The sequence below is a fragment of the Muntiacus reevesi genome, chromosome 5 (assembly GCF_963930625.1).
Source record: "Muntiacus reevesi chromosome 5, mMunRee1.1, whole genome shotgun sequence".
NCBI lineage: Eukaryota > Metazoa > Chordata > Mammalia > Artiodactyla > Cervidae > Muntiacus > Muntiacus reevesi.
This window is the reverse complement of record NC_089253.1, coordinates 66670608-66696823: the sequence shown is the minus strand read 5'-3', so window position 1 is coordinate 66696823 and position 26216 is coordinate 66670608. Positions and strand designations below refer to the sequence as shown.

The 26216-nt window shown below is 38.9% G+C and overlaps 1 protein-coding gene across 1 annotated transcript in view; it reads left to right on the top strand.

Annotated features, from left to right (window-relative positions):
- USH2A (usherin) overlaps positions 1-26216 on the top strand; it is a 905205-nt gene that overhangs the window by 348233 nt on the left and 530756 nt on the right. The window contains exons 22-28 of the mRNA XM_065936753.1: positions 3997-4123; positions 9090-9191; positions 11228-11407; positions 15809-15939; positions 18544-18817; positions 24695-24898; positions 25419-25499. Of these exons, the coding sequence (XP_065792825.1) occupies positions 3997-4123; positions 9090-9191; positions 11228-11407; positions 15809-15939; positions 18544-18817; positions 24695-24898; positions 25419-25499 (1099 nt within the window). The remainder of the gene's footprint in view (positions 1-3996; positions 4124-9089; positions 9192-11227; positions 11408-15808; positions 15940-18543; positions 18818-24694; positions 24899-25418; positions 25500-26216) is intronic.

Below are 26216 nucleotides of genomic sequence, written 5' to 3'. Positions count from 1 at the left end.
ATCAATGGTTGTTTTCAGATTACTGTATCCATTCAAAATAATTAAATATTGAGTTGTGAAAACAGCATTTTGTAAGAATTTAAAGTTACTCTCTAACACATAGTTTAAAAATACCTGTAGTCATTGTGTGTGCATGCTCAGTTGCTTAGTTATGTCTGACTCTCTGCAACCCCATGAACTTTAGCCCGCCAGGCTCCTCTGTCCATGGTATTTTCCGGGCAAGAAGACTGGAGTGGGCTGCGATTTCCTACTCCAGCAGTCATTGTGTAGTTTGTTCTTGTAAAAGTATCTTAATAAACTTAAGTAATGAATTTTTACACAACAATGTAATTCTACATAAAGTTGTAGAATTCATTCAATGAATTGAATCCAGTTCACTCTATTAAGACATATTTGTGAGAAAGGGAAAAGATTTCTTATAATATTTAAAACTGGATATATGTTTGTGTATTATACACTGAATACTTGGAATTATTGTTAAGAGTCACTAAAGAAAAAATACTCCATTTTTTAACTGCTGTATTTTTTTATTGTCTCAAAAATTTGGCTATAGTCTTCCCATTTTTATTAGATTAATTTCAATTTGGAAATACTTGATCAGATGATATTTTATTGACTAGTAGTGACTCATGGTTCTCATTTAAATGTTTTATGTTCATTCACATAATAAACTGACTTCCCTTAGAGAAGTGGTGAAAGTGAAAGCTTTCAAAAAATTCAGAATAGCATCTACTTAGTGTGTCTAATATTTTCCAAATAGAAAGAACAAACTGCAATCATATGACACCAGACTTGACCACAGAATTAGTCTCTTAATATTTGTGGGGGAAATATCTTAAACTATCATCAAAAAAATAGTATACAGAGGTCCCCTAAGTATGAAGAAAATTTGGCATAGTGAGACTATCTGTTATGTACTTGAATGTGTCACCAATAAGTGTGATTTCTGATGTAGAGAACTACTAACGCTTTACATTGTTGCCAAACATAATATGAAGAACCACTTACTCAGACACCTGATCTTTAGAATGCAGCATCGTTTGTAACAATTTTAACGCTAACTAAGTACACTTTGATGAGACAGCATTTAATAAAATGCTCATTAATTTCATCATTAGCAAGGGTATGCTAAGAAGTAAGCCAGTTTCTTATGTCACGCCCAATTAGCATCCCATGCTAGTAATCCCATTAGTATTGTTGAATTCACTAATGGAAAAACTAATGGGCATGCTACCAGGGCACATTAATTGGGCACGACACCAGTTCTGGTTTTAATTATTAAACTACGATAATGAAATGTGTGTTTGTAAAATATTAAAATGTTGAAATTGGGTTGAAGAAAATAAAAGAATATGTAAAGAGAAAGAGTTATATGGAAAGTCAACTTATCAAAATGGTCATATATCTAGCTGATTGAGTTGCCTATAAAAGTTAGGATATTGTCCATGAGAGAAGCAAACCCTCCCCTACTCATGGGAAATTAAAACCTCTTTTTTGGTAATATGAAATTCTGTATGTCATACATGTCGTCATGCTCTGTATGAGGCCTGACAGGAGCCAATTAAATGCATACAATGGACAGGGTATGTTGCTGAAGCTATTTTAGAGAAGTATAAACAAATGTTTTATTGACAATGGTGTGATTAATACTGCACTTTTTGTGATATTAAACCATCACCATATTACATCAGATAATTGTTAGTTTTATCATTTTTGAAAACAAGTATAGCAAAATAATTAGAATTTGGTGAAATATTCCAAGTAATTTAAACATGTATTTTCTAATATTTTATCCAATCTTTTTTTGGTTTTGTTTTGTTTTCAAATTTTGTATTAATTGAAGTTAATTATTTCTAAGGGCCTTATTTGGTGGTTCTGCTGGTAAAAAACCTGCCTGCCAATGCAGGAGGCACAAAAGACACAGGTTCATTCCCTGGTTTGGGAAGATCCCTGGAGAAGGACATGGTAACCCATTGCAGTATTCTTGCTTGGAAAATTCTATGGACAGAGGAGCCTGGCAGACTGCAGTCCCATGGGGTTGCAAAGAGTTGGATATGACTGAGGACGCTCACACAATTTTTGCTAAGGAGATCTACTTTATTAAGAAAGCAAGCAAAAATTGTTTTCCTTTAGAAAATTTAGAGTAATTTTCTGTTTCATTTTCTTTAATCACAGTAGTTGTAAATGAAGATGGTAACAAAGTTGAAATATCTTTTACTTAGTCTTATGTGTTCACTAACATTAAAAAATGTACCATTATGCTAACCATGATATACACGGCCCCAAACTGTTAAGATGAAAGGGATCTCTTTTTCTCTTTATTTTCTTACTCTCCCTTCCTCTGAGCTAATCTCTATTCTTAATACCTACCTGCCATTTCCTGCTTTTATCCACTTAGGAACTCATTTTTAACTTTGATATTATTACCTTAAGAAAAAGTACAAATGCTCCATTTTAGACTACAAATCACTGAATACTAAGTTTAACCACAATACTTATATTAAAGGTATTAATTTTTTAATTTAAACTTTTTTATTGGAGTATAGCCAATTTACAATGCTGTGATAGTTTTGGGTAGATAGGAAAGGGACTCAGCCGTACATACACATCTGTCTATCCTCCTCCAAACTTCCCTCACCCCATACTGCCACCTAACATTGAGCAGAGTTCCATGTGCTATACAATAGGTCCTTGTTGGTTTTCATTTTTAAATACAGCAGTGTGTACATACCTGTCCCAAACTCCCTAAGTATCCCTTTTCCCTCATCCTTCCCCCCTGGCAACAATAAATTCATTCTCTAAGTCTGTAAGCCTGTGTTGTAAATAAGCTCATTGGTATCATTTCTTCTTAGATTCTACACACAAGGGATATTGTACGATATTTTTCTTTCTTCATCTGACTTTCTTCACTCAATATGATAATCTTTAGTAACTAATTTTTAATGTGAATCTAATTCCTTCTTGGTATTCATAGTGTAGTGAAGGTAAAAGAAACTAACTTGCCACACATTTTACTATCTTTAGAGCAGAATCATTTGAATGGTACTTTATTAGTTTCAAAGTCTTGTCTTTTTTGTATTTCTGGCCCCAAATTTAAAATATTTGATTAGAAAATTCATTACCTTTTGTTTGAGTATAGTTACTTATGCTTGAGTATAGTTACTCAAAATCCAGTTGTACTTATAAGAGATTTTCATTCTGAAGAGAAGTTCTTTTCCGATTTGAGCCTCATGGTGATGCAGAAATACATCAGAGAAATGCCAGAATGATGTATTAACTTTAACTTTTGAGTTCTGTTGAAATGTGTGCATGCTTGCCTCAGGATTGTGTTGAAATTTATAAATTGGTTTCTAACAAATATACAGTATATGTATGAGTAACATGTATATAAAGACGCTTCCTCCTTGGAGGAAAAGCTGTGACCAACCTAGACAGCATGTTAAAAAGCAGAGATGTTACTTTGCCAACAAAGGTCCATCTAGTCAGAGCTATGGTTTTTCCAGTAGTCATGTATGGATGTGACAGTTGGACTATAAAGAAAGCTGAGTGCTGAAGAATTGATGCCTATGAACTGTGGTGTTGGAGAAGACTCTGGAGAGTTCCTTGGACAGTAAGGAGATACAACCAGTCAATCCTAAAGGAAATCAGTCCTGAATATTCATTGGAAAGACTGATGCTGAAGGTTAAAATCCAATACTTTGGCCACTTGATGCAAAGAACTCACTCATTAGAAAAGACCCTGATGCTGGGAAAGATTGAAGGCAGGAGGAGAAGGGGGCGACAGAGGATGAGATGGTTGGATAACATCACCAACTCACTTGACATGAGTTTGAGCAAGCTCAGGGAATTGGTGATGGACAGGGAAGCCTGGCATGCTGTAGTCCATGGGGTTGCTAAGAGTCAGACATGACTGACTGAATGAACTGACTGAGTGAATGAACTGACTGAAAATGTGTATTTACTCACTGGTTTTTTTCATTCATTCATTCCCTTAAGGGGTCTGCAGTGGAAGTTACCACAACTAATGATGATGGCAAACAATATAGTGATGGCATATGGCATGAAGTAATTGCTATTAGACATCAAGGTTTTGGCCAAATCACTCTTGATGGGCAGTTCACAGGTAAGATCTTCCTTGACAAATATAAATGCCTGTATTGATATGCTGATGTTGCCGTACTCCTCTGGGTTTTTATTTCTTCATCTCTTTTTTCACCTGTTTATCCCTTCTTCATCTAAATTGCTTGATTTTGCTTTTTGGGTGTTCATAAAATGATGAAGTCTTTGCAACTATTTTCTCTTCTTTTCAGGGTTCAATAAAGCAAAAATAAGAGCAAAGTCATCAGTATCAATTTTGTGTCATTTTCAGGTCTTTACAGTTTGCAAAGGCTCTTACTTAGTTTTGCGTTACTTTTCCTAGCAAAGGGGGAAGCCATTGGAGAATTTTGAAAGGAAGATGACATGATATGACTTCTTTCTTTAAAATTAACACTCTGGGTACTCTTTGGGGGATAAATTTTTAAGGGGAACAAGGATGGAAGTATGGACCTAAGACAGATATTTCTCCAGCAAAGATGGGTTTATTCAGAATCAGCAAAGAATTTCAGTTCAGAGTCTGCAATCTTTTTTTTTTTTACATATTTTTAAATTTCTTTGTTTTTGGAAGGATAATTGCTTTACAGAGTTTTGTTGTTTTCTATCAAACCTCAACATAAATCAGCCATAGGTATACATATATCTCCTCCCTTTTGAACCTCCCTCCCACCTCCCCATCCCACCCCTCTAGATTGATACAGAACATCTGTTTGAGTTTCCTGAGCCATACAGCAAATTCCCGTTGGCTATCTATTTTACATTTGGTAATGTAAGTTTCCATGTTACTCTTTCAATACATCTCACCCTCTGCTCCCCTCTCCCCATGTCCATACATCCATTCTCTATGTCTGTTTCTCCATTGCTGCCCTGTAAATAAATTCTTCACTACCATCTTTCTATATTCCATATATATGTGTTAGAATACGATATTTATCTTTCTCTTTCTGCCTCACTTCACTCTGTAAAATAGGTTCCAGGTTCATCCACCTCATCAGAACTGACTCAGCCGTGTCCCTTTTTTTGGTTGAGTAGTATTCCATTGTGTATATGTACCACAACTTCTTTATCCATTCATCTGTCGATGGGCATCTAGGTTGCAATCTTGGTGCCATATGTAGCCCCCATACAGCAATGGAAGATAAACTCGTTTATAGAGTGGAAAAGAAGTTTGAAGAGCTGTAGTAAACAAACATGTGTCTTTTCATTGGCCAAGTCATTGCCAAGAAAGAAGAGTCTTCTTCCTGTTAGACTCGTCGCATGAGAGATCCTCTTTCTGGCCTTCCAGATTGATTTAATTGAGGTTTCATTTTGTTATTTTTTTATATTTCCCCTCCCTTGATCAAGATTTCTCTTTCAGAGTACCACTGATCAAGAGTCAGGTGTTCTAGTTTCAATGGATTTTTTCCCCTCAGCTTCAGGAACTACCTTTCCTGGGTATGGTGTCTCACATCAGAGGGGAATAGCACAGATTAGAAAACTACTGAGCTCATATTTGAGTAGCAAGGGGAGATAGGAGGGAGAACTCTCAGACAATTTGTATCTACAGTCCTTGTTCTTTATTATCAAGATCATGGACACTGGAGACAATCTGAAGCATTATGTCATCACCAAAATTTAGCAATAAGTTTCCAACAGACCTGGTTCAACCATCTTCAGGAAGTTGCCTCATCAGATGTCGTCTGTTTGAATTATAGGAAATAATTACTTTAATATCACCATGTTATTTGAGCTTCCTTCAGAATTTGGAGCTTTCTTTAGGTGTGTCACCTGAGTCCAGGAATATATTCCTTGAACTTTCGTGGCACAAGGCTTGGTTAGCAATATCTGATGAAGGCTTCTCTGGTGAAGTTGAAGAAAGTTCTTCTGGAGGTATATTTTCCAGTAGATAAAATCTTCAGGTTGGAAGGTCTTCACCCCTTGAGAGCACAGTATAAAAAGATTGCTCTACCAAAACATGATTATTTTTAATAGAAGAAATTTGGCCTTTGCATTATTGGAATATCTCTCCTTTTTCAGTTGGAGGCCAAAAAAAGCAGGAACCAAATGTGTTGGGTGTCCTGCAACTGTTTCAAAAGGTGAGAATTTTTGAGTTCCAAAAGGTGTGGATCTGAGATTTAGAGGGACCAATAGCAATGCTTTGGGCCAAGGTGCTTGTAGGACCTCTACAAATTTTGCCAATTGAGTGTTAATAATGCCATTACTGTGACCAGCTGAACTGCGGGATTGACAGTGGTAAGCACAGTGAAAGTGTTGTAAAACTGCCAAACAGCACAGACTTGTTGAAGGACTTGCCCAGTAAAACAGGTTCGTCAATCAGTATTAAGTGTGTCTAGATCTAAGTGTAGCCCTTGTTCTGATATCAGTTGCCCTAAATATCAAACCTGGTTTTGGGCAAACTGCAATATTTCTTTGGTGACCTTATGTCCCTTTAAGGCAAACAGCTTTAGTAAATGGTTGCTGTCTTCCTGTGAACAGGCTTGAGAAGATCAAAGAGGCAAATCATTCACACATGCAACATAGACCTATAGGGAACTTTATATCATCTAGATCAACCTTTAGGTTTTACAAGAAATAAGAAGGACTCAGTAAAACCCTCAAGCATTACTGTCCATGTGAATTGTTTTTCTTCCCAAGTAGGGGTAAAAGGATGCTGGCTAGTTCATCAAGTGGAATACTGAAGAATTCAGTGAATAAATCAGTTGCAGTAAAGAATTTGCTTCCAGTAGGAAAAGGTGTTAGAACATCTGAAGGTTAGGAACATCAGGGTGTCAGGGAGTAACAATGCTGAGGTCCTGGACAAACCTCCACTCTGCCCTTAGGTTTTCTCACAGATGAAATAGCATCATTACAGGAACTAGTATGTAGATAATAAAGCCTTGAGTCTTGTAATCTTCTATTATAGACTTTATGCCTTGAAGGGCTTCTATACATTTAGGGTATTGATTAATTCTGGGAAAAGATTTTGAAGCATCTACTTGAATCTAGATGGGAGGGGGCATGCTGTAAATTTTGCCAACGTCAGTTGGAGATTTTGCCCATAAGGATGGTGGAGACTGATTCAATAGGGACAAATGATCAGTGTTTCCAAAACCATCTCTAGAACTGTCAAAGACAGAACAAATAAAAGATGTGAAAGGGTTATTTAATTCACCTGGCTGTTTATTTTGATGACTACTCTGAAATTCAAGAATTATTTCTCCCTTTTGGAAGATTAGCAATAGTAATTGTCCCTAATAAATGGGTTGGGACAGAGGAACTAAGGAGAAAAGGGGCCTAAAGGAAAGGGAATAGGTCCCAGAGACAAGAACCTCTTGAGATTTGTTAGAGATTCTCACTATTTGAACTGTTTTAGGACTCACAGGCAGAGTGTTCTTTACAGTCCTGAGGTAATTATAGCTCAGAGTATATGACTGGTGTCAGGACTAGAAGAGATTCAACCCCAATCTTAAGAAACATTTCCCCTAGCTGATTAAGATGGAGGATTATGAGGAGCCCCTGTAGTTGCTATAGCCCGATGTAGGCCATTGGTGAGTAGTGGGAGGAGGCTGGAAAGATTTTTATAAAATTTTGTTAGAGATAACTGCATTCATTTGTTATGTATTGTTTATGACTGCTTGAGGCTGAATGGTCTACAGACTAAAATACATACAACCTGGTTCTTCCCAGAAGAGTTTTGCTAAACCCTAATGTACAGCATGACTGTGAGTTTGGAACTTGAGCAACTGGAAGAATGTAACTGGCATAACTAGGGTGGGCCAGCTACTTGGATAATCAGATTCAGAGAGAAATGTCCAGAGTTTGGTTTCAACATGTTAAGTGTTAGGTACCTATGAGGCATCCAAGTGGAAATATCATGCCAAGTCCTGGATCCCAGTACGTTTAGAGAGAAGTTCCAGATTAGAGATAAAAACGGGGAGTTACCAGCTCAGGATATATTTAAAGCCACAGTCCCAGATATAAGTAGGGATAATTAGAGTGGTTTGGGCTCTGGAAAAAAAAAATGCCATTCTCACAAAGAATGATGGAGTTAGTTAGGAATTTTTAACTTTTCTAAATTTCTAACATTTCTCTCTGAATCTGCTTCTCCAAGTAGCTTGTCCACCCTAGTTATTCCAGTTACATTCTTCCAGTTGCTCAAGTTCCAAACCTCACAGTCATGCTCTACGTTCAGTTCAGTTCAGCCACTCAGTCATGTCTGACTCTTTGTGACCGCATGAATTGCAGCACGCCAGGCCTCCCTGTCCATCACCAACTCCCGGAGTTTACTCAAATTCATGTCCATCAAGTTGGTGATGCCATCCAACCATCTCATCCTCTGTCATCCCCTTCCCCTCCTGCCCCCAATTCCTCCCAGCATCTGCGTCTTTTCCAATGAGTCAACTCTTCACATGAGGTGGCCAAAGTATTGGAGCTTCAGCTTCAGCATCAGTCCCTCCAATGAACACCCAGGACCGATCTCCTTCAGGATGGACTGGTAGGATCTCCTTGCAGTCCAGGGGACTCTCAAGAGTCTTCTCCAACACCATAGTTCAAAAGCATCAATTTTTTGGTGCTCAGCTTTCTTCACAGTCCAACTCTCACGTCCATACATGACCATTGGAAAAACCATAGCTCTACATTAGGGATTAGCAAAACTCTTCTGGAAAGACCAGGTAGTATGTATTTTAACAGGAGATTTGCTTTGGTATGCAGCACACAGAGGGACCCAGACCCTTTCAGAGTTCTCACAGGTGTCTAGCTCTCTCTTCATCCTTTTAGAGGACTTATGGTGTTTATGCAGGTGGTAAGCAGATCTGGGAACAGAGGAGGCCTGGGTTATTCTAACATCAAGATGTTGGGCTGATGATTAAGAACCAGTGAAGAAAAGTAACCAGTAGCAAAGAGCCAAGAGGGAGGTGCATCCAGAAGCACAAGGAAGGGTTTAATCATTTGTTAAACTTGTAGAATTGATTGTCCTGCTGAAGTTGAAGTTCTCATCTGCTCTCCATCCACAGGCTCTTCAGCCACCACGAATGGTGGTACTGTTATTGGAGAGAACACAGGAGTGTTTGTGGGTGGGCTGCCACAGGGTTACACCATCCTCAGAAAGGATTCTGGTGAGTTTGGGGAGAGTATAGAATGTATATGTTGTCTCCATAATTGGGGCTCCCTGGTGGTTCAGTGGTAAAGAATCCTCCTGCAATTTAGATGTGGGTTCCATCTGTGGGTCAGGAAGATCCTCTAGGGAAGGAAACGGCAACCCATTCAGTATTCTTGCCTGAGAAATCCCATGGACAGAGGAGCCTGACAGGCTACAGTCCATAAAAAGTCAGACATGATTTAGTGAATAAACACCACCACCACCACAAGTTAGCATAGAATCAAATGATATCATTTTAAAGTATGGATAATTGTATTATTTTCTACTTTATGCTGTGTTTCCTGCATCAATATATCAAAAATTTCCTTTAGATCTCTTCTAAAGGAACCATGTATTACTTATATTTAAACTCTTAGAACCCATTTTTTGATATATCAAAGGAGGTAATTAAACTTTTGCTGAAATAAATTATATTAATTTAAGTCAAAGTTTTATAATTTGGGAATCAAAAGTATGAAAATCTTTGAATTTTGGAGAGGGGTATATTTAAATCCTCAAGACTTATTACAGTTACCGCCTCAGAAATACCTGTAGAGAGAAGAGAGTTTTCATTTGGTCACTTGGATGCTGGTGGTGAAGTCTCCTGAAAGCGTTCAGCCATTCACGCATGTGCGTGCACATGCACGCGCACGCGCGCGCGCACACACACAGACACACACACACACACACACACACTTTCTGAAGGAGAGAGTTATTTTCCCATCAAGCATACTTCTTAGGTGACGCTAGTGGTAAAGAATCTGCCTGCCAAGCAGGAGATGCAAGAGACATGGCTTCAATCCCTGGTTTGGGGAGATGCACTAGAGTAGGAAATGTCAACCCACTCCAGCATTCTTGCCTGGACAATTCCATGGACATAGGAGCCTAGCAGACTACATTCCATGGGGTTGCAAAGAGCTGGACACAACTGAGCCACTAACACACACACACACACGCTTCTTGGCTCTGGTATATGCAGGTCGGGAGGTGAGCATACGCCAGTACCAACTACTCTCCTTATAGAGGACATCACTCCATTATAAAGAAATCCTTTGACACTGTGCATATAAATTGACCTTGTGAAGCTCTGATCACTGGTAAATACCTTCCCTAGGATCAGGTTGTAAACTCAAAAACTGAGAATTCAGCTTTGCCCTGACTTGTAAGGACATTGCCGTATGAAACGCAGCCTCAGCTTCTGGTGCCTTCTTGCCCTCTCTACCTTTTTTTTTTTCTCTCTAATTATATTATCTGCTCACTTTTTCTCTTTCCCAACCTCTTATGACCACCCTATTTACTGTCTTCATAAGCTCCACACTTACTTGGTCTTGGGAGTTCAAAAATTAAATGTTAACATTATATTAATGCCTAAAAATTGGTGGCTCAGATGGTAAAGAATCTGCCTGCAACACGGGAGACCTACGTTCCATTCCTGGATTGGGAAGATGCCCTGGAGAAGGGAATGGCTACCCACTCCAGTATTCCTGACTGGAGTATCCCCAGGGACAGAGCAGCCTGGTGGGCTATAGTCAATGTGGTCGCAAAGAGTTGGACACGACTGAGTGACTAAGCATACACATTGCTTTACTTGTATAGCAGATGGGTTCATAATGCTGAAGGTACTAAATTATAAAATATAGATTGTATGTATAGACTTGCTTTAAATCTTGCTTTTAAAATGTGTTATTGCACTTTTATTTTTAAGGCCAGAAGCAGATGAAATCTCCTTGTTAATTCAACAGGCAATGATCTTGCTATTACTAAAAAACTAGGTTTTTGTGCAAACATCTCTTTCTCCAGATAAGATGACTCTTGAACCAGAGCATAGCATATCAATTATTAGCATTTACCATAGCTTTTGGCATGGGTGTTTATGTGAGTTATTAAGAAGTTTGTAGGAAGAAGGCAGTGAGACCTATAGCCTCTTTCTTTTACTTTAAAGGCACATCAAATTAATTGCTTGAAAAAAATTTCTCACAGTACACATTTCTTGATATCTATCAACCCCTGCAGACATAGTCCAAAAGGGTTTTGTGGGCTGTCTCAAGGATGTGTATTTTATGAAGAATTTTAATCCCTCTGCTATTTGGGAGCGTCTGGTTTGGCAGAGTTCTGAAGAGCAAACCAATGTGCATAATGACTGGGAGGGATGCCCCACTTCACTCCAAGAGGGAGCCCAGTTTCTAGGGACAGGTAAGAGTCTAAAACAGACATTGGTCATTGCTTAACTGGTATGTTCTATATTTGGTATAATTTAGTCTCCCCTGATCTGATAATTTTGACCTCATATGAACCTACTGTCATAGAAACACCTAGTTATGCCATGATGCCCATACACATATTTTCAATTGTAAGATTCATAAATGCATATTCATGTGTAAGATTTCTGACAGTTTTGAGTTTACATACGATAGTGACACTGATGTCCATTTGTAAGTCCATTGTTTTACTTATAATATAGTTTTACTTAGATGTTTCAAAGGAATTTTGTTTATCAGGCTAATCTGTATATCTGTTGTATCCCATTATACAGACCAGTAGTTTTTCTAAGAGTAAAATTTCAGCTATGTAATGGGGTAAGTAGGTCCTTAAGGGAGAGCTAGAGAATATAACCATCATTATTGCTATTGCTCCAAAGGCTGTGGTGAAGGGGAGGTGAAGTGTCCCCAGCATACCCCCAACCTACAGTCTGTCTAGCAGCCAGTCAGGGTAAGGACTGGAAGGGAATATGGTGGCTTGACTAAACATGGCTTATTTTTCAATAACAGCCCACTATTGCCTGCTACATTTATGGCTAAGTTAGTTAGATATTAAGTTTGTTAAACTACCTTCAGAACAGAAAGTTAAATAATGTCATACTTTGTACACTTTTTCATTATTTTTTCTCATCACTGACATTTGTCAGATTTTCTCTTATGTCAATGCAACTTATTGTTAATAGTTACATATTAGTAAACCAGTAATAGTCTTAATTGTACATGGATGACTGCCTTTTCATGGCAAAGGGGCTTGTATAACTCGATGAAGCTATGAGCCATGCCATGCAGGGTCACCCAAGTCAGACGGGTCATAGTGAAGAGTTCTGACAAAATGTGATCCACTAGAGGAGGGAATGGCAAACCACTCCAGTATATTTGCCTTGAGAACCCCATGAACTGTATAAAAAGACAAAAAAAAATGACACCCAAAGATGAACCTCCCAGGTTGGAAGTTGTCCAATATACTATTTGGGAAGAGTAGAGGACAATTACTAATAGCTCCAGAAAGAATGCAGCAACTGGGATGAAACAGAAATGATGCTAACTTGTGGATATGTCTGTGATGAAAGTAAAATACAATGCTGTAAAGAACAGTGCTGCATAGGAACCTGGAATGTTAGGACCGTGAATCAAGGTAAATTGGATGTAGTCAAGCAGGAAATGGGCTTCCTGGTGGCTCAGCGGGTAAAGAATCCACCTGCAATGGGTTCAGAAAGTCCCCTGGAGAAAATCCCCTGGAGAAGGGCTACGCACTCCAGTATTCTGGCCTGGAGAATTCCATGGACAGTATAGTCCATAGGGTCACAAAGAGTCAGACACGACTGAGCGACTCTCACTTCACTTCACTTCACGCAGGAGATGGCAAGAATAAACATCAGCACCTCAGGAGTCAGTGAACTAAAATGGGTCGAATGGGTGAATTTAGTTCAGCTAGCCATTATATCTACTACTGTAGGCAAGAATACATAGAGGAGATGGAGTGGCCCTCATCATCAACAAAAGAGTCTGAAATGCAGTACTTGGGTGCAACCTCAGAAAAGACAGAATGATCTCAGTTCGTTTCCAAGGCAAGTTATACAGCATCACAGTAACCCAAGTCTATGCGTCAACCACCAATGCCGAAGAAGCTGAAGTTGATCAGTTCTATGAAGACCTAAAAGACCTCCTAGAACTAACACCAAAAAAGATGTCCTATTCATCATAAGGGATTGGAATGCAAAAGTAGGAAGTTGAGAGATACTTGGAGTAACGGGCAGGTTTGGCCTTGGAATACGAAATGAAGCAGGGTAAAGGCTAGCTAACATAAGTCTGCCAAAATAATGCACTGATCATAGCAAACACTTTTTTTCAACAACACAAGAGACAGGTTTACCCATGGACATCACCAAATAGTCAATACTGAAATCAGATTGACTACATTCTTTGTGGCCAAAGATGGAGAAGCTGTATACAGTCAACAGAAACAAGACCTGGAGCTGACTGTGGCTCAGATCATCAGCTTATCATAACAAAATTCAGGCTTAAAATAAAGAAAGCGGGGGAAATGACTAGGCCTGTTGGGTAAGACTTAAATCCCCTATGAATACAGTGGAGGTGACAAACAGATTCAAGGGATTAGATCTAGGAAACAGAGTACCTGAAGGACTCGGACAGAGGTTCGTAATATTGCATAGGAGGCAGCACACAAACCATCCCAAAGAAAAAGAAATGCAGGAAGGAAAAGTGGTTGTCTAAGGGGGCTTTACAAATAGCCGAGGAAAGAAGAGAAGTGAAAAGCAAGGGGGAAAGGGAAAGGTACACTCAGCGAAATGCAGAGTTCCAGAGAACAGCAAGGAGAGACAAGAAGGCCTTCTTCAGTGAAAAATTCAAAGAAATAGAGAAAAACAGCAGAAAAGAAAGACTAGAGATCTCTTCAAGAAAATTGGAATTATCAAAGGAACATTTCATCCAAAGACTGGCACAATAAAGGACAGAAATGGTAAAGACCTAATAGAAGCAGAAGAAATCAAGAAGAAATGGCAAGAATAAACAGGAGAACTGCACAAAAAAGATCTTAATGACCCAGATAACATCAATAGTGTGGTTACTCACCCAGAGTCCAACATTTTGGAGTGTGAAGTCAAGCGGGCCTTAGGAAGCACTGCTGCCAATAAAGCTAGTGGGGATGATTGGATTCCAGAAGAGCTAATTAAAATCCTAAAAGCTGATGCTATTAAAGTGTTGCACTCAGTATGTCAGCAAATTTGGAAAACCCCACACTGGCCACAGGACTGGAAAAGGTCAATCCTCTTCCCAGTTCCCAAATAGGGCAGTACTAAAGAATGTTCAAACCACTGGACAACTGCACTCATGTCCCATACTAGTAAGATTATGCTCCAAATCCTTCAAGCTAGGCTTCAGCATTAAATGAACCAAGAACTTCCAGATGTTCAAGTTAGGTTTAGAAAAGGCAGAGGAACCAGATATCAAATTGCCAACATTCACTGGATCATAGAGAAAGCAAGAGAATTCCAGAAAAACATCTACCTCAGTTTCATTTACTGTGCTAAAGCCTTTGACTGTGTTGATCATAACAAACTGGAAAACTCTTAAAAAGATGGGAATACTAGACCATCTTATCTGTCTCCCAAGAAACTTGTATGTGGGTCAAGAAGCAACAGTTAGGACCTTATATGAAACAACTAACTGGTTCAGGATTGAGAAAGGAATACTCAAGGCTGTTTATTTTCACCCTGTTTATATAACTTATACACAGAGCATGTCATGTGAAATGCCGGGCTAGATGAGTTACAAGCTGGAAACAAGATTGCTGGGAAAAATATCAACAACTTCAGATATGTAGATGATACCACTTTAATGGGAGCAGCAAAGAGGAACTAAAGAGCCTCTTGATAATAGTGGAGGAGAGTGAAAAAGCCGGCTTAAAACTCAATATTAAAAAACTGAGATCATGGCATATGGTCCCATCACTTCATGGCAAATAGATGGAGAAAAGGTGAAAGCAGTGACAGAATTCTTCTTCTTGGGCTCTAAAATCACTGCAGATGGTGACTGCAACCATGAAATTAGAAGATGATTGCTTCTTGGCCCGAAAGCTGTGACAAACCTATGTGGTGTGTTAGAAAAAGTTAAAGACATCAGTTTGCCAACAAAGGTCCATATAGTCAAGGCTATGGACTTTCCAGTAGTCATGTATGGATCTGAGAGTCGAATCATAAAGACGAATTGATGCCTTCAAACTGTGGTGCTGGAGAAGAGTCTTGAGAGTCCCTTGGACAGCAAGGAGATCAAATAAGTCAATCTTAAAGGAAATCAAACCTAAATACTCATTGGAAGGATTGATGCTGATGCTGAAGCTCCAGTACTTTGGCGACCTCATGTGCAGAGCCAACTTGTAGGAAAAGACCCTGATGCTGGAAAAGATTGAAGGCAGAAGGAGAAGAGAGTGACAGAGGATGAGATGGTTGGGTGGCATCTCCAGTTCAATGGACATGAACTTGGGCAAACTCCAGGAGATGGTGAGGGACAGGGAAGCCTGGCTTGCTGTAGTCCAAGGGTCACGGAGAGTTGGACATGACTTAGTGACTGAACCACAATAGCAAAATAGTCTTGATTGCCCATCAATTAGTAAATTGCTTCCTCTTAAAAGATATGTGAAGTTCATTCTTCCACTTCTTATAGTTACAAGATGATTTTCTTGACATTGATCTACATCTTCTTTTGTGAGAGATTTATTCAATGACAGAATATGACCTGAGGTTGTCTTATGACACCCTAAAGAAGCTAACAGTATTGCTCTGCACATGCTAATTTGTACATGTTGTTTTCTCTAAAGGGTTCCTGGAGCTTTATCCATACTTGTTTCATGGTGGAATGGACTTTGAAATTTCTTTTAAGTTCAGAACTGACCAACTGAATGGATTGCTGCTTTTCATTTACAACAAAGATGGACCTGATTTTCTTGCTGTATGTTAATTGATTTATTTAAATTTATTTTAAAATGTTAGATCCAGTTTTAAAATCAACAAACCATGTGTTAACATTATATGTGATTTTGATTTCTTTTCAAATTCATTTTTGTTTTTATTTTTTTTCCCCCACATCATTTTCACTTTTATTGTTCTATGAAACATTTGTATTTTAGGGTCATGATGATTTATAAATGCCTGTTATACTTTTAAAATTATAATTTTAACAAAGCATCCTAAATACAAGGAATTAAGAAAATCTAATTTAGTTCCCTTATATATGAAAAATGTTTCTTTATTGCCTTTTTATAATGTCAAAATATATGTATATTTATTAATATTATGCACAAATATACGTAAAATACAATAGTACAAGGAACACTCATGAACTTACCACCAAAGAACTAAAATATTATCAAATTTTTACACCCACCTCTAGGGTTTCTTCTGGCCCATTTCCCTAGCTCCCTCCAGAGGTAATATGTAATCATAATTTTGTGTTTATTATCCCTTTGCATTTGTATGGTTTAGACACTGTTAGTGAATGCATAAAAATCCTTGTTTTTGAAATTTTGTAAAAGTGGTATTATACTCTATCCTTAGGCAATTGTTTTAGCCCTTGACTTTGTTTCTGAGTTATTTAAGTTATTCATTTTTCATGGCTAAGTAATATATCTCTTCTACTTTCAGTGAGGTAGTGGTTATTCCATGTTTTTGCTATCATGAATTAGGCTACTATGAACATTTATAGGATGTACTTCACACACCAGAAGGGTGAATTTTTAGTTGAAAATATTAGTAGAAAGAATATGGGCTGGGCTTTTGGTGTCAGACAAACGAAAGAAAGATAGTTATTTTTCTCTATTACACAAAATCCTCCAAAATTTTGCTTCTACATACCTGGCAGAACTAAAACTTTCTCTTTTCCCCATATGAATTATTTTACCTCATTAAATACCCTTTTCTAAGTCTAATCTGCTCATACTTGTTCCTGTGCCATTGAATGTGTTAATTTTCCTGCTGAAGATTCTCCATGACTCTTACTTCCAAAAACCTTACTTCACACTTTCCCTAGTTCTTAGGGAGCAAAAGGTATATCTTGTCTCTGATGTCATTGAACCCCATTCCAATATTATTTATAACATTACCACATGTTTGCCTAAGGGCTTCCCAGGTGGCACAGTGGTAAAGAATCTGCCTGCCAATGCAGGAGAAAAAAGAGATGCAGGTTCGATCTCTGGTTGGGAATATCCTTTGGAATAGGAAATGGTAACCTGCTACAGTATTCTTGCCTGGAAGATTCCATGAACAGAGGATCATGGCAGGCTACAGTTTATAGAGTCACAAAGAGTTGGACACAAATGAATGACTGAGTACACACACAGCATGTTTGCCTCTGCTATTAAGACAGTGTAATTCTTGGGAACACTTTCTCATATAATAGCAGAGCATGTTACCTCATATAATCACAGAACATAATAGGGAAAGTCAATATTTATTGAATGGTGGAATTAAAAAAAAAGAATGACTACCTGATTTACTTCATAAAGATGATTTTTACATAGGAAAGAAATAATTTTTTAAAATGCATTACTTAATGGCCATCCCTGGTGGCTCAGATGGTAAAGAGTCTGCCTACAGTGCAGGAGATGTGGGTTCAATCCCTGGTTGAGAATATTCTCTGGAGGAGGAAATGGCAACCTGCTCCAGTATTCTTTCCTGGAAGATTCCATGGATAGAGCAGCCTGGTGGGCTACAGTCCATGGGATCTCAAAGAGTCAGACATGACTGAGCAACTAACAGATTTCACATTAATTTGTTTCATTATCATGTTCTCAAATGTTCAAGTATCCTCTGGCCACCAGTTTAACTTCTAACAAAATAAGAACATAGTAGGTAAGATAATTATCAAGTAACATTTTGAAGAAAAACATACGGAGGCATTTCCTTTACCATGAAATGTGGATGAAATATGTTCATATTAGAAAATGGAACCTTAATCTAAAGGTACAGACATAGAAGCAATTATGTTAGTCAGAGATTTAGAATAGAAACACTGAAACATCAAATCAAAATACATCTTACAAATTTGAAATTGAGTTCACTAACCAGTTAAAATAAGCTTAATCAGCCTTGACATTTCATTTTCTTATTGTCTTGTCATATTTTCCCCCTAAATTAAATTGATATATGAAGTAGTATTTTCTCATTTTCTAAAGATTCAAATAAAAATAGAGTCAGAGTTTAAACCGTTCTGTTCGCTTCAGTCATTCAGTCACTTATGCTAGGGTTTAATCTTTTACCTATGTTGCCTCAAAAAGAAAAAAAGGTTTTGCCTATATAATATTGCATTACATCATATCATCATTACTGGGTATAAATGTGTCTGACTCATTACAACATCCTTCATGTCAATTATAAGCTTGCAAAGTGCTTCATTATATGTTACTCCAGTTCTGCTTAGAATAAAGTGGGACATTTTTATAGAGTACTTTCAGGGAAATTTCTTGCTTTTCTTCAAGAAGTTGACCTTCTGTTCTCTCCCAAACTGCTATTCTGCAGTCTTTTTATATACCTATTTTCTTTTTAATATGAAATACAGATGGAACTGAAGAATGGAATATTGAGCTTCCGGTTAAATACTAGTCTTACTTTTACACAAGTGGATCTTTGGCCGGGGCTGTCCTACTGTGATGGAAAGTGGAATAAAGTGATCATTAAAAAAAATGATTCCGTCATATCAGCAAGCATGAATGAACTGATGGAGCACGTGTCAGAGTCCAGAGCCCAGGCACTGATGGTGAATTCCCCCGTTTATGTGGGAGGAATCCCACAGGAGCTGCATGACTCCTATAAACACCTGAAGCTGGAACAAGGTAAACTTCATCTGGAAGTACAGCCCTAGTACTCCCAGGTCTTGGTGGTTCTGTGTTTCAAGACAGAGCAGTAGAACTGATCTGAAAGAAACATCTATTCATCTATTTTCTGGAAGAATTGTAGGCTCTAAAAAAAAAAAAAATTCACAAAATACTTCTTCAAATAGTTTTGTATGTTGCCCTTAAGAGTATGCTGTTATATCTATTTATATGTTAAATCATACCTATTTATACAGTAAATAATAAATCAGTATATTTAGTCAACCATCTTTGTCAGAAGTAATTTATAGACATGTATATTTGTGTGCACATGTATATGTGTATGTATGTATACACACACACACACATATATAGTATGTTTCCTTGTATGTTTTTCTGGGATACACATGTGGTTCTGGTTCTTCTAAATGCTGATCATTATCTGTATTTACAGATTAAAAAATAGGTTAGTGTGAACAGTCAGGAAAAATGGCTTTAAATACCCTGGGTTTTTTTTTCTGACATCAATTCTGTTTGTTTCCATGCATTTCCATGGAGCTCTCATGCAGCAAAGCACATGAAAATGTGAGGTTGCTTTAATTTCTGACATACTTGTGAAAAATATGTATGTCATTTAATATTCATAACCATCAATGAAAGGAAAAAGTACAAATATATGACATATAGCTAAAGGAAACCTTTAACTCATATAAGGAGTTTGAACATAATTGGGGAAATCATTGATTAAAAAAGACTAATTGTATGTGAGTTCATATTGTGCGACAGGTGTGGTTCTGAGAGACTTGTGTGAGAATAGCTGGGTCAGTTCTTCAGAGCAAGCCCATGAGACAGGCATTATTACTTGTATCCCCATTTTAAAGATTGAGAAACTGAGAGTAGGGAGGAAAGTAATTTGCTCAAGGTCAGTGGCCACTAGCAGATGGCAAGCAGACCCGTCTTGGGCTGCCTCTTATTAAAGCCCACTTTCCTTATTATAGTCAAGTGTTCTCTTTCATGGGCACTGGTCAAAGTTCCTTTCTCCATCAAGTGGGAAAAGCACAGAAACTTTCAGCTTGTATGCTTCTGTGTAGAAAATGTTCTCAACATATTTCAAAACCTGTGCACCCTGAATGGTTAAAATTTCCATGAAGCAGTCTTTGCCTATTTGGTAAGTACATAAAGATTTAAATGTCTTTGAATAGAAAATATATGGCAAGCTCTAAGGAGACTTTTAGAAGGGTACTAGTAGGGAGTTAATGAATATCTGGGGTGTAAGACAGTAATGACATTTTCAAGGCACTTAAGATGTAACAGCAGCTAAAAATATTACATTCATATAAGGGCTTCTTTGGGTTTTCAGGTTTCTGAGGTTAGAAAGAGCTTGAAAACTCTTTATAAGAACAAAATTACTTGATTCTATCTACATCTAGGAAAAATCCTCTGTATACTGAGCATTTTACTGTCAAAGTACACCAAAACCCATTATTATGAATGTCCTAGAAAGCTGGCTAAAATTGGAATTATAAGATGATAATGATGAAAGTTTAAAGCATCAACATAGACCCAAGGGGACTAACTCTATGACTAAGACTGTGATACTAGAAGATATTTTATTTATGGATAACACTAAATTTTTATCATTGCAGTATCATCCATATCAGTGGTTCTCAAGCCACTGATAAAATATTGAAGTATAGTAGCTAAAACTTTGTAAGAACTCAATAAAATTAGCTATTATTATTATTCAAGATCCACTGGAATTGCCCAGAAAAGGTTTTTTAAAATGCAGGTTTGAAATGATATTTAAATGGCTTTGTCTCTTAAGATTCTGACTCAGATGTTTTGAATAGTACTGATTTATATAAGTAGCAACATGTTTTACACAGTGATCAGGAGAACATTCACAATATAAAGGTGCTGCATGCATGTAGTAAATTGCAACTAAAACTAATCATGTTCACTTACTGTATTTTTTTCAGTCCACTATCATAAAAATTGTTCTATGCTGCTTTACTGGGCTTTCCTGCTGGTTCGGTGGTAAAGAATCCACCTGCAATGTGGGAGACCCAAATTTGATCCCTGGATCAGGAAGATCCCCTGGAGAAGGGAATGGCAACCCACTCCGATATTCTTGCCTGGTAAATGCCATGGACAGAAGAGCCTGGTGGGCTACAGACATGGGGTCGCAGAGAGTCAGACACGACTTAGCGACTAAACAACAGTGACGTGCTTCTCCATTACCACCTTTTCCAAAGACTCTATTTTTGTGGTCCTACTAGAGCTATTTTTTTAATATCTATTATTGTCACAATCTTTCTTTAAATCAAAGGCATATTAATTTTCCTCTGTGTTCTGGGCAACATAATGTGCTGAAGATATTCCACCTTAGACCATGGGCGCTTGGGTTGGGATTGAGCAGGCCATGGCATGTGGTCTCCCAGGTTATGGTCTGTCGGTAGCTCTGAGCAGCGAGGTTAAGAGTGGGGCTGACAGCCCACCATCCTGCAGGCCCAAGTGCCCCAGGGCTGGACTCTTCCCCCAGGGGGCTACTGTTTCTCTCAGATTTGTCAACCCAGGGTTCTAGACCACCTTCCTGTATTCAGATACCTGGGAGGAGGATAGGTGTGGGGAGTCACTTCCAGTTGTCACAAAGGCAGGGAAAAAGATGAGGAGGCATCACTAGTCTTCCCACAGACAGCCCCTCTCCCCTCTTTTTACCCTCGCATCCCATTCATATTTCAGAGATCACTAGGGGGCATTTTCAGTGGAGGGTTTCTGATGGTGCAGAGTTGGAAGAATGGTACAAACTTTGACAAAACCCTCTGCTACCCTGAGGATAGCACAGCAAGGACCCTGCACTATAGCCCAGGTAGCTGTACCCCCAAGGCCTGGGGGCAGAGTCCCACTTCCTAAGCAGAATTGCTGCATAGAAGCATCACTCTGTAACTCTGCACCTTTTTATCTCCAGAGTGAAGGAAGCCTATGACTGTGGCCTTTTCAAAATTTAAAATTGTGTCCTGTGTATTAATGTTTAAGATACTTCCTTAGATTTTTTTAACCTTTTTAATTGTAGTTGAATATACCTAACAATACTTTGCTGACAAAGGTCTGTATAGTTAAAGCTATGGGTTTTGCAGTAGTCATGTATGGATGTGAGAGTTGGACCATAAAGAAGGCTGAATGCCGAAGAATTGATGCTTTTGAACTGTGGTGTTGGAGAAGACTCTTGAGAGTCCCTTGCACAGCAAGGAGATCAAACCAGTCAATCCTAAAGGAAATCAATCCTGAATATTATTGAAGGGACTGATGCTAAAGCTGAAATTCCAATACTTTGGCCACCTGATATGAAGAACTGACTCATTAGAGAAGACCCTGATGCTGGGAAAGATTGAAGGCAGGAGGAGAAGGGGACGACAGAGGATGAGATGGTTGGACAGCATCACCAACTCAGTGGACATGAGTTTGAGCAAACTCCAGGGGATGGTGATGGACAGGGAAGCCTGGCATGCTGCAGTCCATGGGATCACAAAGAGTTGGACACAACTGAGCGACTGAACAACAGCAGATACCTAACGTACAATTGAGGCTTGCCAGGTGACTCAAAGAATCTACCTACTAATATAGAAGATGTGGGTTTGATCCCTGGGTCGGGAAGATCTCCTGCAGAAGGAAATGGCAACCCCGTATTCTTCCCTGGAAAATTCCATGGGTAGAGGAGCCTGGTGGGCTACAGTCCATGGGGTCATAGAGAATCAGACACAACTTAGCAACTGAACAGTAACACCTAAGATACCATTTACCATCTTAATCACTTTTAAGCGTCCAGTTCAGGCATTGAGTACATTCATGTTTTTGAGCAACCATCAACACCATCTATCTCTAACAGTCTTTTCAATCTGTGAAACTGAAATTCTGTACCCCTTGAACAATAAAGGGGCATTCCTTATAAGGGTACATTAATGTTTGCCAAAGCTGTCTTTGAATTGTTCATCCTTTTATTGGCAGGGAAACTGGAGGACCAGAGAAGTTAGCTGACCCAGCTCTGTGCCACCAGAAAATTACTACTTGTAAAGAAATTAGAATTCTTAGCTTCTGAATTTTCAAGGAGATGCTTTTATATGGAGCTTCATTGCTTTCAACTCAATTTACCCAACCTACTGAGTATCTACTGTGAGTTGAAGATAGACTAGCCGTATTGATCAGTCAGGTCTAAAGGAATGTGAATAATAGCAAAGGCATTTAAAAGGAAATAGGCTGCAACTTAATGTGTTAGAAGACAGAATAACACACCATATAAATGCTGAAGAGAACAATATGGTCATTGTTAGAATTAACTTACTTTACTGTCCAGCATTGCATTGTGTTTTATTTCCATTTCTTGCTGGTGGGCTTTAATCCTGAAAAGAACTAATTATCTGTTTGGGGCCGTTCAGACTTGGCAGTATTTTGTTCACGAAAGAAACTATGTGTTCCAGCAATCTCAGACTCAGTTCGTTTGTCCCTTCTTTGACAATTGTGTGCAGTTTTGTGAGCAGAGTACTGTCAAACCTCACAGAATTGATCTCTGTTTATACAAAATAGCGAGTCATTCAAAGCTCCTGCTGCTCCCTGGGTGACGAGATGCCCCATGGTTCTGTAAGAAAAGGGCAGTCAGCGCACACTTCAAACCCATCTCCTCCACCTTCTCTATTAAACCTCCCAGAACTGAATGCAGCGTGGCTATTCTAAAGTCAATTGAGTAGAGTACACTTTGTAGGATGCTTCTTGTGTCGCTATTGCCAAAGTTGAATTTGCTTCCTGTCCTGAGACCATGAACCTGAAACTGCTAATCATTTTGCACAGTTGATATTATGGAACCCAGTGAAAATGGGGGAGCACAGTGACAGCTCCCAAGTGTCCTGATTTAACTGGGGCTTCATTCTATGACTATGCAATGGTTGGTATGGAGTTCATTGCAATAACTCATGATTTTAGTGTATTTTGAAACTGTATTCTTTCTCCTTGTTGTTGTTCAGTTGGTAAGTCATGTCTAACTCTTTGCAACCCCATGGATTGCAGACCATCAGGCTTCCTTGTCCTTCCCTATCTTCAGGAGTTGGGTCAGATTCATGTCCATTGAGTCGGTGATCTTATCCAACCATCTCCTACTGTCCTGCATTAGAACCTCGTGCTTGCATGCTTTCATGTCCAACTCTTTGTGAGGTTATAGACTGTAGCCCGCCAGGCTCCTCTGTCCATGTGATTTCCCAGGCAACAGTTCTGGAGTGGGTTGCCATTTTCTCCTCCAGGGGATCTTTCCAACCCTGGGACCAAACCTACATCTACCCATGTTTCCTGCATTGCAGGCAGATTCTTTACCCCTGAGCCGCTAGGGACCCAAGAGTGTATTTTTTTCCTTAGTGAACTTCTTGAATAATCATGTTCATCTACATATTAGTTTTTGGCACTTAGACATGGACTTATACATACATGTCACTTCATTTTCCAGGATTGAGAAACATGTGAAAATGCTCTCACCATAATGTGTAGCTGCCTATATATTATGTAGCACCACTGGACTACATATTATTTCATAAGAATAAACAGAATGCAAAAAAACTGCTCCTAAAAAGATATAATACATACTTTTCAGTTATCTAATTCAGTTGAATTACAATGATCGGCTTGTATATATATTGCAAAATAACATAAATATAAATACTTCTGGCAAAAGCTTAGCCTGGTAAAAAGCAGGCAGGGGGAGCATACAGGATCTCCCAAAGAAGACTTGAAAGTTTGAAAATTGTGTCTAAACCACCTCCCCAATGTCATAAAAATGTAGTACTACAGGGGAGAAAAATGATGGCTAACTGAGGACTCAAGCCCTTCGTGTGATCCTCATCCCTTACTGTTTGCTAGGTTTTGGTGGTTGCATGAAGGATGTGAAGTTTGCACGGGGTGCCGTCATTAACTTGGCATCCGTGTCCAGTGGTGCTGTCAGAGTCAATCTGGACGGATGCTTGTCAACTGACAGTGCTGCTAAGTGCAGGGGAAATGACTCCATCCTGGTGTACCGGGGAGAAGAGCGGACTGCTTATGAGAGCCGTCTCCAGCCGTTCACAGGTAATGCGGAGATGCTCTAAATTCAGTGTTCCATATATATGTGTTAGTATACTGTAATGTTCATATATACGGAATTTAGAAAGATGGTAACGATGGCCCTATATACAGGGCAGAAGAAGAGACGCAGAAGTACAGAACAGACTTTTGAACTCTGTGGGAGAAGGGGAGGGTGGGATGTTCCGAAAGAACAGCATGTGTATTATCTGTGGTGAAACAGACCACCAGCCCAGGTGGGAGGCATGAGTCAAGTGCTCGGGCCTGTTGGGCTGGGAAGATCCAGAGGAATCGGGTGGAGAGGGAGGTGGGATGGGAGACCGGGATGGGGAATTCGTGTAACTCTATGGCTGATTCATATCAATGTATGACAAAACCCACTGAAAAATAAAAATTAAAAAAAATAAATAAATAAATAAATTCAGTGTTCCGTGGCTCTTCCTCATCGCCTCTTCCCTCCCTGCCAGCCCACCACTAGTCTCCATGAGTCCTGTGTTAACTTTCCTCCTTCTTATTTCCATTAAAGAATACCTGTATCGAGTAACAGCCTCACATGAAGGAGGTTCGGTACATAGCGACTGGAGCCAGGGACGCACAACAGGAGCAGGTAAAGAGTGTTTATCTTAAGAAGTGTATCGCACACGAATGCACACATGTGTGCATGTAAAGAAAAAAAAAACCTCTCACCCGTGCAGCAAGTAGCATGTTTGTAATCTTGTGACAGAGCACACCTTGGTTTGCAGAGGCATCTGTTGTTGGTGAAAATGCTTAGTGGACCAGGACTTTTGATTCTTCAAATATTTCATAAAGATTTGTTCAGGCTGAGTCTTTCCTCTTCAGATGCAGAAGAAAGTAAGTTCAAGTTGTCTTGATAAAGGCCCATATCGACTGTAATTCATCAAAGAACTGGAAATCTTTACAAGTTGCTTAGTCCCCAAAAAGCTAAAGTCAGGGTTACCTTTAGGTGAGGATAGGCAGCTTCTGGCCTCTTTGGTGGAGAGCTTGTTTGAAACCCACACTGTGGTTGGAAGCAAATGTGTCTTTTATTGGGCTTCCACAGTGGCTCAGTTGGAAAAGAATCTGCCTGCGATACAGGAGACACAGGAGGTGCAGGTTCGATCCCTGTATCAGGAAGATCCACTGGAGGAGGAAAATGGCAACTCATTTCAGTATTCTTGCCTGGAAAATTCCATGGATGGAGAAGCCTGGTGGGCTACAGTCTGTGGGGTCTCCAAAACAGTTGAATATGACTGAACTTGCACACATGTGTCTTTTATCACATAATGGCAGATATTTGCCATGGTGCTTACTGTTAGGGTCTCAG